We start from the raw sequence: 17416 nt of genomic DNA, 5'->3' as shown, positions 1-17416 counted from the left end.
TTGGAGAAAAATTCTTATGCTGAACTTTAACTGCCCGAATAAAGTATATTTTATTTTTTTAGGCAGTTCAAACTTAGTAACTCTATTTCTGGAACTGAACTGCCTACAAGCGTTTTTTTTTTCAAGTGATTTGACTGAATCAATTCTATTAATAAAATCATCTTAGGAGTAAAACAATTACTGATAATCAATAAAACGATATAATTAATTCAACCTGTAAAAATCTATGTGAGTCACTTGTCTCATTTTATAAATGACGTTAAGTAGTAAATTTTCAGTTTTTAATCAAAACAATGATCAGTTAATCAATTCCAAGCCAAGTGTGATAACGTTAATGCTTTATAAACAATATGATAAATAATTAATCAATTTGATAAAGAAATCAAATATATTAAATTATTTTTATAATAAAAATTCACTAACAATATACCCGTTTAATGATATTTTTAACTTAAAAGTAAAGCCAGAATTTTGTAAATACATGCTATTAAAATAAGCATATTTAAAGTATGTAATTTAAAGATTTAATTTATAATTTAAAAGAACGTTATTTTTTGATATAGTTGACTCACAAAATAGGCAATTAGTGTAAGTAAGTCGCTCAATTGCTCAAAAAAAACTCCATAACCTCATAAAAATTTGACTGAATGCCCTTAGAGCTTCCCATTCTTTAACCTTTACAAAAGATTATTATTCGCAAAATAATTAACCATCGTTACTGACATACATTTTTTAAAGATCTTTGATATTACAAGAAACAGTAGTGTTGGTCTATAATTTTTCCCTTTTCGATAAATGGCTCCATTATTTCTAAATTTATCATGTAATAGAGTATAAACTGAAAGTCATGTAAGAAAACTATGTCAATACAAATATAATGTCAGGCACACGTCCTACCTATAAACATTCAATAAAAATAGATGTCCCATCTCTATGCCAATATCCTTGAAAATTGACATTCAACGTACATTAAGCGTTTTCAAAATGAAAAAATACGTCAATCGGAAAAATTGCGTTTTTCTTTTATTATCTCGTCTGCTGCAAAAATGATAATATGAATAGCGGCTAATCAGCTAATCGTCTTGTTAAGTTTTTCTGTATTATTTTTTAAGTACTTTAAATCAAAGCAGACAAATGTACATAATTAGAAATAATCATGAAAGAAACAACGAACTGGGATTTTGTCTTATCAGTTTTATTGAATCGCAGTAGTTCATATCCTCTTAACTATAAAAAAATCGTGATCTGAATTTCTTGAGAATTACGACGATGTTTTGATAGATAAGCATTTTATCTGATATCTTGAAATTTCATTTTATAGTATAAATATCCTTTTGAAAGATAAAAACTAAATAAATCTCACTGGAGCAACATCCCAAACATGACGCCTACTTTAATAGTAGTCTTACTGCTCAATGCTTATTTGGCATCATCAAACGCAATATGCGGTAAGTTATTAACCAAAAAATCACCTTTTTGCCTTAAAGATTAATTTTTAGTACCGGGCAGTGTTCCTAACATAACTTTAAGCACAAATTACACTCTTACATGGGACGAGTGTTTGAATCCACAAAATTGTACCATAACGAATTATATTATCAATATTCTGGATGAAGGTACCATATACCAGTATCAAACCAACAGCAGTGTACTTACTTTTAATGTCAGTTTTCTTGAAAATTGTAAAAAATATGGTTTTGAGGTACACGCTTTGACCGATGAATCAGTCCTCGGACCTTCGGTTCAATTGCTTGCTGAAACTTCTCTACCTGAAGGTAAGTGTTGATGTCGAATAATAATTATCATGCATTTTATGTGAAACAAGTAGAAATGTAAATATATGTTTGAAAATCACCTTACAAGAGAGTCGTAATTTTCTCTCTTATTATAATTTTTTTAAAAATGGTTCTTTTACATATATTTAGTGAATATAATTCACAGTATTTAGCCTCTGAAGGGTCTTCTGGATCCATTACTCATCTTCTCTTCCCCTCATATTTTCTTTCATATCCTGATTCTTTTCCTATGCTCCCGTTAGGTATGTTCTTTCATTTTTCAGTAGAATATTTATTATTAAATTTTTAAATTATTGTTTTTTATTTAATTTTTTTTTGGCCTTAACAGAATTCCGGGAGCCTTTTGTGTAAGGGATATCTCTGTAAATTTGCATATTATGGCCTATTGGTCACCTTGCATTATTAACTTTTTTATTTAGTTACAAATTCTTCAATTTTTTTTGTTATTGGTAAATAATGAAATACTCAATATTTAGTGGAATTTTGTAATATTTGAAATTTTGTAAAAGGTAATACACCTACCTATTAGTATTATTTATGCTTAATTGCTGTAATTTATTGATGACTAATTAATGTCTTATTATTATTATTATTATTATTATTATTATTATTATTATTATTATTATTATTATTATTATTATTATTATTATTATCAAAAGAAACAATTCAATTATTATATACACGGGTTTCATCGTATTTTTAGCTTCAGTTATGTTTTTGGTTCAGGTTTGACATTTGCAATAAAATTTCTGACGATATTAGTTTTTACTCTTATTTATTCCAGTCTTATGTTTGTCTCAATGCAAGACGAGAAGCCAAGACAACTTTTTAACTTTACTTCTGAATCTTTTGTAGCACAAAGTCGAACCAAAAGAAGATGTTCACCTTTTTTTACCTTGATTATTTAGATCTAATTACCGTAATAGTTCTTCATTCAAGAAAAAAATATTCCAAATCTTAAGGCAATCTTCGTGAAATTCTTATGAAATATTGATATTCCACTTAGACAGACCAGCAATTTTATAGTCTTTTGAATTCGCATTTCCTGTAAATCTCACTTTTTAGTTAACCCGTTTTTTCCCAGACTTCCGATATTGGAAATGTCATTATTGTCCCGGTGTTCCAAAATCGGAACGACCACGTTGTCCCCCTCTCTTTTCTGAGAGGCGTGCTCTTAACTATCTTTCCGTCGCAGGGTCGTGTTAAGCCGAATTTACACGTGTCAAGTAGCTAAAGCAAGTTACTAAATCAAGTAGCTAAAATTTAGTCCTTTTGTTTTTGTGAGCGTTTACATGATTTGTTGTTTAGTTGTTTAGTGTTGATAAAACATGGCCGGAAAAGTTACGCGTGCAACAGTGCGGAATCGTATTTTAAAAGTATGTGGCGAGTTATCCGAAATACTTGCAGAAGAAATGAACAAAACCAAAAAGAAACATTGCTGGGTCGAAAAGAAATATATGGTGCTTCATCTACTTTATTAAGAGAATTAGCAACTGAAGACGTACCAGAATATACAAATTGGCTAAGGATGTCTAAAGAACATTTTGATATATTGTTGGCTTAAATTGCTCCTCAAATTACGAAAAAGAACACTGTAATGTGATCAGCTATTCCAACTAGAATAAAATTGGAAATCACATTGTCTTATTTAGCCACAGGAAATAGTTATAGAACTTTGCAGAGGTTATTTCGTGTGTCAACACCTGCAATCTCCAAATTTATACCCGAGGTGTGTGATGCTATTTATGAAAGTCTGAAAGAATATATAAAGGTATTATTTTTAAATATTTTTATTACGAAAAAGTTTTTGATGAACAAAACATGTTAAATGTTGGAAAAAGCTTTTGCTATTATCTGTGATCGTACAATATCATCGGCAACTGATTCTGCACGAGTTATATATGTGGATCTATCGCTATGCGAAGAATGCATGTCGGAATATGTAGGGGACTGCAGTAGTGTATAGATGGAAGATGAGGCGTGAGCACTACTGGTATCTGCATATGAGTCGTACTGGTTACTCTGGGCCTGAAGGTCTTGTAATTTAAAACTTATCAGAACAGACTGAATGCGTTCCTGTACTTGTATGGCGGAAAGAGGAGTTAACGTCACTAATTGTGCAGCAACACTGCGACCAAAAGCTATGTATTCATGCTCATTGGCAGGTTCATGTGTCAGAGTTTCGCTTATTTTTTTTAGGTCGTTAACTACTGCAGTAACTTGCCTCAATTTTGACGTAGTTCTACTTTTTTTCTGCGGTACTTCCTGAGACGTTTCGTTTCTTGCAGCCATTATTTTTTCTTTATTTTCTCATTTTTGTTCATTAACTTCTTCTTCGCGTTGTATCTGAAATAGAAAAAAATATTTGTACCGTATTAGCCAAACTCTAATACTTGTAGGTAATACTTTTAATACAACTAGCAGTAAATTTCATATTATTTTGTTCCAAGAGAATGGAACGTTATTGAGAAGGGATTTCGTTTGAAGTGGAATTTCCCCAAATGTTATTGTGCGATAAGCAAATTGTGGCAGTGATTTTTTTAATTATAAGGGTACTAACAGCATTATTTTGTTAGCTCTGGTAGATGACAACTATGGTTTTTCCTATATAAATGTTGGATGTCCTGGAAGACAATCCGATGGTGGAGTTTTCCAACAATCGTCTCTATTTGAAGCTTTAGAGAATGGTTTATTACCATATGGTGGTTTCATTATAGGTGACGATGCATTTGCACTGAAAACGTATTTGATGAAACCGTATTCAAAAGTAGCACTTTCGGAAAATCAGAAAATATTCAATAACCGCCTTTCGCGGGCAAGACGAATAGTAGAAAATGCTTTTGGAATTCTGCTTAGCAGATTTCTCATTTTTGAAAAGCCTATGGCATGCTTACCAGAAACTGTGGACAAAATTATTAAGGCCTGTTGCGCAATACACAATTATTTGCGAATCACTTCTCATAACACTTACACAACAAGTGGATCGTTAGATGAAGAAGATATAGAAAGCGGTCAGGTTAGACTAGGTTCGTGGAGAAATGAAACTAATACTCCCTTGCCGTCAATAAGAACCCTAGTGGGTAATCATTCCTCAAGATGTGCAAGAGAACTACGAGATCGACTCTGCCAGTACTTTATGGGTGAAGGTGCGGTGCCATGGCAGCCACGGATGATATTTTGACTGTACTTGAATATAAATAATATAATATGGAAATTAGGGTTTTATATAAACAAATTGATACTTACGGGTTATGGGACGGGAAAACACGCATATCGGATTAATTACTTATAATATGAACACTACTACAATACACTTACATTGAAATTATCCTGCGTAGGCCTCTTATTATCCTCTACGTTACGTAAAAATGTGTCCATTTCCTTAAACCATTTTACACTGGGGACATAAATATCCTCCGATCCTGCTCCTGACTTCATAGAGCAGGCTTGGCGCAGACGTCGACATATTTCCAGATGCTGTTGCGTGCTTTGAATCATTTTTTGATATGGAAATATATAATTATTTAGTAAAAATGTTTAATTTGTATGCCAGACAAAAAGGCAATCATAATTTTAGTACTGATGCAGGAGAACTAAAATGCTTTATTGGTATTTTATATTTATCCGGGCATTTACAAGTTCCAAGATGGCGTATGCTTTGGGAGGTGGATACTGATACATACAATCCATTAATAGCAAACGCAATACCAAGAAATCGGTTTGAATTGTTAAAAAAATTTGCGCATTGTGCTGATAATAATGATTTAGAACAAGACAATGAATTTGCGAAGTTGCAACCACTTTTCAACATGTTGTCCTATGCTCCGCTTAACGATAAACTGTCTATTGATTAAAGTATGGTACCATATTTCGGAAGGCATGGAACGAAGCAGTACATAAAAGGTAAACCTATTAGGTACGGCTATAAAATATGGTCCTTGTGTGAAAAATCTGGGTACTTAATACAATTTAATCCCTATCAAGGTAAACAAGCAAATAGGCACTACATGGACCTAGGATTGGGAGGATCTGTAGTGATCTCCCAAAAAATGTCCCATTTAAAATTTATGGCGATAGATATTTTTCCTCCCTAAAATTAGTCAATTCGCTCCAGAAGATCGGAGTAGGATATACAGGTACAATTAACGGGAATAGATTAGAGAATTGTCCTTTGCGCAATAAAATGCAAGAAAAAAAAGGTACAAGAGGCAGCTGATTATTCTACAGACGCTAATTCTCAAATAACAGTTACCTTATGGAATGATAACCGTCCTGTTCTAATTGTAAGTAGTTGCGATCCGGTGAATCCTGTTGGTCAAGTTAGTCGGTGGATTTCCAGTGAGAAAAAAAAATGCCTGGTTCCTCAGCCTTTTGTAGTCGGGCAATACAATAAATATATGGGTGGAGTGGACCAAAACCACACCTGGCAGTATTACAGACTTCAACCAAATGGCGAAAAAGTGGATTTCTTAAAGTTTCGAAGAGAAGTGGTGCAGGTATATTTAAGAAAATATGGAAGGCCTTTTTCAACTGGAGGACGCCCTAAAACATCAAAGCCGTTAGAGGCTCGAAACCATAATCAAATTAGGTACGATGGTTTGAGTCATTGGATTATTTGAGCCACAAAACAGAATAGGTGCGCTCAATGTCACAAAAACTCGACTAAGATGTGTGAGAAATGTAACCTCTATTTACATGAGGCTTGTTTTAAAGACTATCATGTGTCCACTTAATAATTATTATTATATGATTTTTTAAATTAAACTTGACTTGTTCATAAAAATTAAGGTTAGTTTTATGTGTGTTTCATGTGTTGCCCAGTGTTCCAAAAATGAAACCTATTAAAAATATTTAAAAACAAAAGAAACAAATTTTCACAGAAAAATATAAGTAGTTAATTTGATTTTTTTCTAAAAATATAATTTTCAAAAGTTTTGTAAAACTCGGGCATAACAGGTAATTTTAATTTATTTAAACTTGGGAAAAAACAGGTTAATGTATCTTAACACCAGAGTTTAACATAGAATAAGCAAGACTGATAATAGGACTGGGCTAGCAATATTAAAATTGCATCCATATTCCTTAAGGTACCTAGAATGACTCAGAACATTTAGGGAAGTTTGTTGTTAAGTTTGTGTTGATGGAATATATTGTGCTGTTAAGAAAAGATGTTGCGTATTTTGCAATATGATTAACTTTTTAGGATCATTGCACTTAAACCCTTACTCTGTTCATACATGTGTTTAAAATTTTCTCTCTATATAACAAAGAAAGAAACCAGATTGAAAACTTTACTTCTAGGGTATTCTACAAATTGTAGAAATCTTAGATATTTTCATACATCGCTATGTCAAAGCGATCAGGATATTTGGATAAATTTGCTCAGAAAAGTACAATTTTCAGAAAATGCAGAGGTAGTTTAAAAATGACACCAAGATACATGGTATTTTAAAGTAGTTTTTTTAATCTACATTTGGCCTAAAATTGCCTCTAATGACTTCATCAGAAATTCTAGTCAGACTTATTGGATTTACTGAGGGGTATGCATTTTCTCAGTTTTAGTAGTTGCAAAGCTCTAAAGGTCAAAAACTTCTTTGTTAATCTCTCCTAATTTAGACAAGTATCTACGGTAATTTATTTTTCTTAGGCTTCAGGCAGCTTTTCCTTAGTTCATTTTATGGTCTTAACCACTTCAATGCCTTAAACTTTAGTCAAGATTATTGAAACAAGATTATTGAAACTTTCTATCCCTTTGTAGGTTATGACCTGACTCTTGGAACCCTGAACTCGCTCACCTACAACAAATCGATTCAAATTGATTGGAATTTGAAGAGTATTAATCTCGACAGATGCATCTCCTATTACAGAGTCGTATACTGGGACGAGAATAATCAACCTCAGGATTATTACTCCGCTAGCAAGAATTTCACATTAGCAAACCGAATTCCATGCACGAATTACACATTCCAAGTAAATGCTATTATAGTTAATCCAGATATACAAGGACCCATTGCTGAAATTACCAATGTGGTCTTTGCTGAAGGTAAGGATAATGGATAAACGATTTTGAGGGTTGCAAGAAGTTAATTTCTTGATATATTTTTAGTTCCTGCTGTTCCTAAGATAGCCTTACTAGAGACTACAGAAACTTCAGTAGAAATGGTGTGGGAGTTAGAGAAATACGCGACGAATCATTGTCAGTTGCTGTTTCTTAATATAACAACAGCTGGTGAGTTTTATATTTATTCTTAATAATCTTGTTTAAGGAGTTGACTATAAAGGAGCTAAAATAATTAAAAACTTTGATAAGAACGATAAATTGAAGAAAATTGTTGATGATAAGCCACGTTTTATTATAGAGTCTTTCTTTAAAAATAATTTTCTAGGAAAGGTGGATTAAGAGTCTTTTAAGGACTAACATTTTTGAAATTTAAAAAAGAGAAAAAGAAAGAAAGATTTAAGGAAGAGAAAGCAAATAGACAAGTTTAATGAAAGTCCGAAAAAGTTGTAAAGAAATAAAATAAAAAAAGAAATTTTAAAAAATAGAGGAAAAAAAGTCTTTCGAAAAAAAATCTTTTGAGAATAAATTATATAAAAGAATATTAGAAAATTTTAGACACTATTATTTTTTTTAAAGTATGTATTTATTTGATTTGCGAGTATGTATTTTATTTAAAAATATATATACAAAACACAAAAAAATAAGTCAAAAACCAAAGAATTATAAAAAAGCAGAAATAATAGAATAAAAAAAATAGGACATAAATTAAAAAAAAACACATATTATTAATGACCTTTTAGAAATATGCTAACATAGAAATGGAAATCTAAAAAAAAAATAGGTAAATAAATCAGAACTAAATTGGCATTTATAAAATAGTAACAAATATACACAATTAGACAATTATGACTAAGCTTAGAACAAAATAAAAAAAGGAAGACATTATTTTAAAACAAATATTAAAAATGTAATTATTGAGCTGAAAAACAAACAAATTAATTAAAAAAAAAAATAAACCTATAGACAAATACTAATTCTTTTACATTTTATTAGAGGATTCTTGCTCTTTCTCTGAAAACCAATTTAAGATTTTATACTACTGTATACTACTGTATCTTAAGTTAATTTACAATTTTCTTACTTCTTTTTAAGGTCTTCCCACTAACCTTACTTACCTAGAAATCCCTATAATCGACAACTTATCCAGACCCAACGTGACAGTAAATATTACGGGACTAGAGCCAAATAGCGTTTACGTCAGTCAAGTGAGTGTTGTAAACGTTGGAGGAGCATCAAAAAATGTAACTGTATCATACCAGACGACCGATACATATGTTTTTGATTTTATTCAAAATGTTTTGTAATTAGTTAGAATAGAATAAGTGTATTTATTGTTAATAATTTTTTTAATATATTACTTATTACTGTATAAAAGTTATTTTCCTTATATATAATAATTCAACATTAAGTCAAATAAAGCTCTAATGGACATAACATTGCTTTGCTTTTAAAAATGCTATAAAAATGAAACAAACAGGAATACACACATTAAACCAACACACAAACGGTTAAAATAAACATAAAAAAGTTAGCATAGCAAAACATAGTATTCGAAAAATGAAGTAATGTGCCTAAAAACTCAAAAAATTCTATGGAAGAGTTAAAAACCTCTCTATTCGATCACTCCTTGCAATTACACTTGGAGTTTGCTAGTTTTGTTAATTGTACCAATTGCATCAGGAATATTGGATTTACAAACAAGTTTAAAGAGCCCTAAGATAAATACATTTCGGGACTTAAAAAAATTTTTAATAAAGACTTATTTAATGCTTTTATGGATAATATTGACTGCCATTCTTTACTTTTACATAAATCAGTGGATGGATCCATAGAGCTGCTTAACCTTAAGCTAAACACGGTTTTTTTCCAGTTTAGAGATCAACTATTTTATTTATGTTGATGTTAAGAGATTAAAGAAATACAATCCAGGAAACAAATTAAATAAAATTCTAAATACTAAGAAAAAATATACAGGGTTTATACTGAATAAACCAATAAAAAAAAATTTAAGGTTTTATAAGCAGAGGTAGATAATAGACTCGAAACGTGTTGTATCGGCTTATTAGGGTCTTCAGGACAAATCGAGTGAAGTAAATGAATGGTCATTTTTTTTACTTCAAGGCTGATGGGTCCTTTCTTGTTTCTTTATTTTGAATTTATTTATCCCGGGTTTTTATCCGGACTTCTGGGTAATTTTCCAAGACTTCCAGGCGTCTAAACGTATTTTTTCATGTCCATTCCGCCTTTTTGTTGCTGGTAGAACCGATTTAATTCAGTCTTGTAATTTGGAAAATGTTTTAATATCTTCCAGGTTTCTGCAACCGTTCGTTCATTCGATTCGGTAATTGTTTAATAATTTCTTTATTGAATCGCTCAACTTTCGTAGCTTTTCACCTTTTAGGCCAGTTTTTAACATTTGAATAATTTTTTTTATCTCTCAGGCTTTTACAACCATTTGTTCACTTTATTCCAGGTATCTGGATATTGCGGTAATTTTTTATGAATTTCAGATTTTTGGAGGAATTTTTCTGTAAGTAGTTAATCCTTAATCTCTTTCAGGTTTTTCAAATTCATTTTAATTTAAATTGTTTAACAGACATAAAAAATTATTTCAAATGCCTGAAATTAAATGAAAAATTATTCTGAACAACAAACATGCCCAAACGTTTGGATAATTTACGAAAATGAAATGAAAATATGACTAGGAAATTTCATTAAATAATTCCTGGAATAAAACCAAATATGAATCCTTAAACTGGGGAAAAAGGGGAAAACAACGTGGAGTGACGAGAAAAAAAGAAGGAAAATAGTGGATGCGTCCGGTAAGACTAAAAAAATTATCAAAAACGTTTCGGTTTTTTAGCACCATCATTAATTTTTTACATTGATTCTTTGAGACTATAAATCCCCCTTCTTGTTCTATTTAAGTTTAAACAATTGCAATGTAGATAAACGGTGGATGTGCCCTAGTATGTGATGTAGAATAAAAAATTACTCGAACTCCTGGACTATAATCAAACATAAGTCCCAAGGTAAAGAACATAAAATTAGGCCTGAAATACATATACGAGGTTTGTCCGGAAAATACCTATAAAAGTCGAATAACATTTTTATTTTACAATTATTTAGAAATTTCACTATGGTCTCCTTCAAAGTACTCCCCCTGAGACGAGATGCACTTTTGCCAACGCCGTTTCCACTGTTGGTATGATCGCTGGAAGTCTTCAGGTGTTAGGCTCTTCAATTGCCGTATCGTTTCGGACTTGATGGCTTCCACATCACCCAAGTACCGCCCCCGAAGCACCATTTTGCATTTTGCAAGGGGCTAAATCGGGTGAATAAGGCCGGTGTTCTGTCACAATGATTGAGCTTCTAGTCAAAAACTCACGCACAACGAGAGATGTGTGTGCAGGCGCGTTGTCGTGATGAATGATCCATGTGCCCCCTTGAGCCAAATCCGGCCGAACTCTTATATTTTGTCAGTTAAAAAATATGATCCCGATTTGAAACGCTATTTATCTTTTGATATTTGAAGTAAGAAAAGAGCCTTTATAACTTCAAAATCACAAATTAAAAGTCTTGCATAATCTACAAAATATTTATAAAATAACCGACTATTTTGACAACATAACTCATGGGGCCATTGCAGTAGATAGAGAGCATATACAGTTTTATTCATAGAATACTGTTTCCCACAATAACTGTTTTTCAATGTCGTAATATTACTGAATATGATGCATATAAATCACTTAAGAGAATTAAATCCAAGTACAAGAGCGCCTATAGTTACCGGTATTGTTAACCCGTCGTTAGTGTACCACAATAAAAATAAATAGCAAGTGTGCCGGAGAATGGTATACCCCACAATCAAAATTTATTTAAAAAAATGTTTTTTTTTCTTATAATATTTCCCTAATTTAATTAATAGATGTTATTTTTACTTGCCCTCGAGTCGAATTAAACAAAAAAATATCAGTAACAGTAGCTTTTAACTAAAATATTATTAGTTTTGAACTATGGGCAGTTTGTTTGCATGCAACATCTCTGATGCAATCATGCTAAAAGCTTATGAGTCACTTATTTTGACATGCATAAACCAATACTATTGTTCCTCGTTAATAAAATATATAATACTCTATAAAGAAGTCAATATTCAAAGTTAAATGCATGCAGATAACGTCCCTATATTAGAGAAGAAGGCAACAACATCGCAACGTCGCGTAATCGCGTTGTTGATTCCACCGACACAAGGAATCTTTACCAGTGACGTCGTCAAAAAATATTTACATGATAAATATTTATTAATAATAGATTATGCTTTAAATTATTTACCGTTTATGAACTCTTTATACATTTTTTAATGTGCTTCATTAAAATAAAGGTATGTACCTTCATATTTATACCGGCCTATCAGATTTAATATAAAAAAAGGTAAGTAAATGATGTTTCATATTTTAGATATGAAATATTGATACAGAAAAAACTGGAAATGTTAAATTTTAATTCTTATGTGACCATCTTATGTTACCAAAAAATAGTTTTGTTTTGTACTCCCGAAAAAATACAATTATTTATTTACTACCCATTAAAGAAAATCAAACTAGTAAAAAATAGAAAACAAGTAAAAGAAAGTTGAATTTGATGCAATAAATGTATATAAAAAAGGACAAGAAACAACTTAAAAAACCTAGTGTGAATACAAACACCTTTTAGTTTTTTCTTAATATTTTTCCCGTGAATGAATTAAATACTCAAAAGCATTATAAATAATAGTCCTAAATTACTTAATTTAATCAGTTAATATCTATATTCATCTAATTCAAGAACCAGTACGATAATTCATAATTTCGTTCTAATAATAATTGCAAATATAACGCCAACGTGAGTAGATAATCTGAAATGCAATAGATAAATAAATGCGCGTGAGATGATCAATGGTGACGGGAAATGTATCATATTCGTAATAACTGTGTTAAGAGGTCGAAAAAAATGGAAATATGGGAAATATTTAGGTTCCGCGAAAATCCGTGTGAATGAGTTTCTAAGAGAAGAATATAAATTTAAAAAAATAGAGATGATTGATTAAGCTGTAAATTTAGTTTAATGCTGTATGACTTTGATTGAATATTAAGAAAATATTAGAAAAAAATAATTTAGTCACATCGATGAGAGCTTCAAGGTGAACTTACACTCTTTATCAGATCATCTTTATCAAGAAATTAAGTTTAAGGGTGATATTCATGATTCTGACTTTTTTTGAGATAGGCTTTAAAAATTCATCTTGATTTAAAAATTGTGTTAATCAAAAGAAAAATTACCATCTACGTTAATGATCTCTCTTCACCGGGTTAGCCCAAAGCAGGCTTTCTGCAGATTATTAGATTAACTTGTTTATACTGTATTACAAATTATATAGAAATATTATATTATAATATAAACATATTGAAATTGGGTCTACAAATATTCACATCTAGACAATGTTAGTTTAAAGACCTTAAGCAATCAAATCAAATTTTTATTGGACATAATTGGTTTATTAATTTTTGATAAAAAAATCACGGGTGCCTTGGGAAACAAAAGATCATATCTGCATGGAGGTTTGACATTGACAGTGTCAGTTCTCCTAGAAAAATAATTAATATTTAAAAAAATCATCCAATCTTGAAAACTGTGCATTTCCGGAACCATGTTTATAGAAACTTTTTCTCATATATTTTTTACAAGGAATCACCCATTGAAATATCTCCGTCTATTTTTCGAACACCCTGTATAAACTGCTTGAGAAAGCCTTATCATTATTATTCAGGCCTTTGTGTTCACTGTTGAACATAGGCCCTTCCAATCATTCGATTTTGGACTGTTTGTATCAAGTTGTTACGAATCTTCCTAATAACGTCCCACCAATGTGAGAAGCCTCTTTTCCCATCAGTCATCCCACATCGGTGTAATATGCCCCCTTCCACTTAAGACTCGCAATAGTTCCAACGACATTGTTAAAACCGATTCCTCTACGCAAATAGTCACTTCTTACGTGGTCTCTTAAGGTCACTCCAAGCATAGATCTCTCTGTCTTCCTCTGCGTAATTCTAAGTTTATTAGTTGTTGACTGTTGTTAGTGTTAGGGTTTCTGAGCCATATGTCATTACTTGTAGAAACCCACTGATCGAAAACCCTTCTTTTAAGAATAATTTTAAAAGCCGTCGATAAGAGAGTGAGCCTTCCCTTTAGTTTGCATATCTGGTTATCCCTTGACATGCTGACCTCATGACTAAGGTACTCATATCTATCTACCATTTGAATTTCAGTCATGAATTTTTCTTCTGACCTATTGATACTCCTGAGCGCCATTTCTTCTAAATTGTCCGAGAATAGTATACTATATCAATTTAAATTACGAGAAGTATACCTCTCCAAATCCACAGTTCAATGCATGGTTGAATGCACTCTCTATAACTTCATGAACAGCTTTGGTGACATCGTGTTGCCTTGCCGAATACAACATTCAGTAGTTATGAGGTTGGTATTTTCATGTACCTTTCTGATAAATGTTAAACCTTTGTAGATTTTGTGGATGACTTTGAAATAATGCATTTAGCTGTATTATATCGAAGGCTTTGTGGAAGTCCACGACATGACATTAATAAAGATCTGTTGTATTTTTTCTTGAAGTATTTTGACGCTTTTGAGGTGTTCATTCGTTCTGTCTGTTCCACAGGTTGATATAAATCTAATTTATTTTCCAGTTAAGTTGTTTTAATTCAAGTAAATAGGTTTTAAAGGTGACTTCGGAGACTCCTTTCTCTAATTCTCTTATATCTCCTTTTTGGTGAAGCAAGATTATAATGGAATTATGTCAATTTTTGATGACTTAACAATTGCATAGATAGAGCTTAAGAATTTTTATTTTTTATTTTTAGCAGTAGATGTTGGTCTCCTATTGCGTCTGTACTATGTTGTCTTTCCCTGGCGCTTTATTATTTTTTGTGCTTTTTTATAGTAATATCAGGAAGCTCTTTTGATCCTTGGCTCACAATGCCCTCCTTTGTCAGGATTTAAGATCAGAAAAAGCTCATGCCCTTTAAAATGTCTTATGATTTAAGCCATGACAAACACCTTTGATACTACTGGTAAAGTATAAATTAGCCTGTAACTTGATAACTCTTGCTTGTCTTTTATAATTTAAAAATTACAATTATAACTGCCGGTTCTAGTTGAGAGGGAAAACACCCTCACTTAAAAGAGAATCTATTAGCTTTGTAAAGGGATTTGGATTGCATTTAGGTTTTTAATTGATTTAAGTAGAAGTACTGTGAATGCATAGATGTCAGAGAGCAGAACAGAAGTACTCCTTACAATTGTTAGAATCATCTTTTATGTCTTTAATATTTGTTAGTATTCATTATATTCTACAACTAGATTTTTAGATCATTTTATCATATTACAAAGGTGGTGTGAATACCACTGCATTTGCATAACATTCAACGTTTCTATACATCGAATATTTCTTGATTGACAAATTCGTAATTATTCTGTCGACGTGATCTTAAAACGTCAGATACGTTGGTTTTCATAATCACGATTTGGTTGTCGGGAATACGAGTTATTACGACATAAAGTATTGGCTAACCTATTTTTGATAGTTATTTAAAAAACTAACGTCGCTATTAAAATACATAGTTGCAGCATTTTTCATCGGAGGAGCAACAAATATATTTAAAATAAGTATATTATATGTCTATATGTATATGAAATTATAAACTATTTGTCTGGAACGATACAGTAATATTTTTTGAAGAGCCATAATTATTTTGTAAACTCACATAACTAATATAAACACTATCTGGGTCAAGATAAGGTATAACCACTTTAACATCAGACCTAACAAAGTTATCTGTTATTGGTACAGTGATTACAGAACTATTTTCTGGAGCACCTATAAAAAAAAAAGAAAAATAAGATCTCATTTATTTACTATTTTAATTACATACCAATTGTAACCACTGTAAGCCCAGTTAATGCACAACGATCATTCATAAATTTTGGTAATCCCCAGAACATTGTATTATCGTTACTGGTTGAAGACATATTTACAAAACGGGGAGATTTAGGAACTAAAAAAAATCAAAGAACTACAAAATTAATACCAGAAAAAGAAAACTTACTGCTGCTAGGAGACTGAAGAGCAACTTCACTAATAGGCCCTTCCAAATCAGGATTAACCACAATAGCATTAACCTGCACGTGGTAGATCATACAAGAAGTAATATTAAGCAAATTAAACGTATTTTCCGGAACGTAGATGTCAGAAGGCTTATTATCTAGATCCCAGTAGACCACTCTATAAAACGAGACGCAGTTGCCCACTGTAGAATCTTTCAAATTCCAGGTTACGCTCAAATCATCTGTAGGGTTGGTCCACAACAAGAGCGACAGATTCATATCTGAAATGTTCACATAAAATTGAGTTTTTTATGAGTTATTTATAATAAGCTTACTGCTGGCAGCTGAAGTAGTTCCATTAATTTTATCAGACGGTCCTAGGACGAATGCGTTAGTTAGGGCGTGCACCTCAAATGTATATATTTGGCACATGTTTAAGATATCTTTGAAGTTGTAGCTCAAATCAGTTGCAGGTATTTGAAACTGCAACTGAAGACCATTTTGTATGTCAAACACGTTGATTACGTAACTCGTAATTGAGCAATTTTCTGGGTTTAATGCTTGTGACCAGGTTAGGATCGAACTTTCATTGAAATATATATCTGTTACTAGTCCGGGAGCTATTAATAAAATGATGATTCGTACATTGTTGGTGTTTGCTAATGTTTGTTACTTACTGCACAGATTTCCTTTGGCCACCATAAAAATAGAGAAAAATATTAAGGAGTATATGTTTATATTATTCTCCTGATGCGACATGATTGTAAATGATTGTATGTATTGATAAGTCAGTTACTATAAAAGATTTGAAGAGCCTATTCTTCTAGTTTTATTTTATATACTGCAATGATTTTTCATAAACAGATCTGAGACTGATAAGATTTTAAAAACTGTCACTATTATTTTTCTCAAGTGGCTTTGTAGTTAATATAGGTTATTTCTATTGATTTATAATGTAACTATATTGATTCATGCAGCCTTTAATAAAAATGATTTAAATATACCACTGAGATATATCAGATACAATGAGATATATCAGATGAAACGTGTGTTTTCCCAGTGTCTGATCATTCTTATGTGATAACATATTGTTTCTTACAATAACAAATTTAGTATTGTTACGTTAGTAGCTATTTGACGTAATTAACTGAGCAATTTTTAAAATAGAGCTGATCAAAGTGATGCAAAGAACAGATTTACTTAGATTTATTTTTAATATTCCCAATTGAAGGTGTTTATTAACACGTTGACTGCCACACTCCAAAAAAAAACACAAAACCTAGAGCCATTGCGACTTTTTGATAAATATCAGTAAAAAATGGCTTTAATAAATAAATAATAAATGACTTTTACATATTTACTTTAAAAAGGGTAATTTTGGGCCCTGAATTAAATATAA

At 31.3% G+C, this 17416-nt stretch overlaps 2 protein-coding genes and 1 long non-coding RNA gene across 3 annotated transcripts; 1 reads left to right on the top strand and 2 right to left on the bottom strand.

Moving 5' to 3' along the window:
- Positions 1–1302: 1302 nt before the first annotated feature.
- On the top strand, positions 1303–9231 carry LOC126739597 (uncharacterized). The gene is made up of 5 exons (XM_050445354.1): positions 1303–1448; positions 1500–1775; positions 7555–7839; positions 7903–8025; positions 8950–9231. Exons 1-5 carry the CDS (start codon positions 1382–1384, stop codon positions 9159–9161), a joined length of 963 nt encoding a protein of 320 aa, XP_050301311.1. The 5' UTR covers positions 1303–1381; the 3' UTR covers positions 9162–9231.
- On the bottom strand, positions 3571–5222 carry LOC126739599 (uncharacterized). The gene is made up of 2 exons (XR_007661665.1): positions 5115–5222; positions 3571–4142 (listed from the first exon to the last, which is right to left on the bottom strand). It is a non-coding gene; the product is annotated as an uncharacterized LOC126739599 (long non-coding RNA).
- Positions 9232–15569: 6338 nt separating the features above from the next.
- Positions 15570–16860, bottom strand: LOC126739449 (uncharacterized). The gene is made up of 5 exons (XM_050445125.1): positions 16695–16860; positions 16353–16637; positions 16020–16298; positions 15846–15968; positions 15570–15790 (listed from the first exon to the last, which is right to left on the bottom strand). The coding sequence occupies exons 1-5, from the start codon at positions 16774–16776 to the stop codon at positions 15609–15611; spliced, it is 951 nt and encodes a 316-aa protein (XP_050301082.1). The 5' UTR covers positions 16777–16860; the 3' UTR covers positions 15570–15608.
- Between the last annotated feature and the right edge of the window lie 556 nt (positions 16861–17416).

The sequence above is a fragment of the Anthonomus grandis genome, chromosome 8, assembly GCF_022605725.1.
Source record: "Anthonomus grandis grandis chromosome 8, icAntGran1.3, whole genome shotgun sequence".
Classification (NCBI taxonomy): Eukaryota; Metazoa; Arthropoda; class Insecta; order Coleoptera; family Curculionidae; genus Anthonomus; species Anthonomus grandis.
The sequence above is the reverse complement of the archived record's forward strand: the minus strand, read 5'-3'. Positions and strand labels throughout refer to the sequence as shown.

Excerpts from the sequence above, each read along its gene's own strand:
- LOC126739597 (XM_050445354.1), top strand. The coding sequence starts at position 1,382 with ATGACGCCTACTTTAATAGTAGTCTTACTGCTCAATGCTTATTTGGCA. Across the intron at positions 1,776-7,554 it reads TGAAACTTCTCTACCTGAAG|GTTATGACCTGACTCTTGGA; the intron begins GTAAGTGTTGAT and ends ATCCCTTTGTAG. Across the intron at positions 8,026-8,949 it reads TCTTAATATAACAACAGCTG|GTCTTCCCACTAACCTTACT; the intron begins GTGAGTTTTATA and ends CTTCTTTTTAAG.
- LOC126739449 (XM_050445125.1), bottom strand. The coding sequence starts at position 16,776 with ATGTCGCATCAGGAGAATAATATAAACATATACTCCTTAATATTTTTC. Across the intron at positions 16,638-16,694 it reads GGCCAAAGGAAATCTGTGCA|CTCCCGGACTAGTAACAGAT; the intron begins GTAAGTAACAAA and ends TTTTATTAATAG. Across the intron at positions 15,791-15,845 it reads GCTTACAGTGGTTACAATTG|GTGCTCCAGAAAATAGTTCT; the intron begins GTATGTAATTAA and ends TTTTTTTTATAG.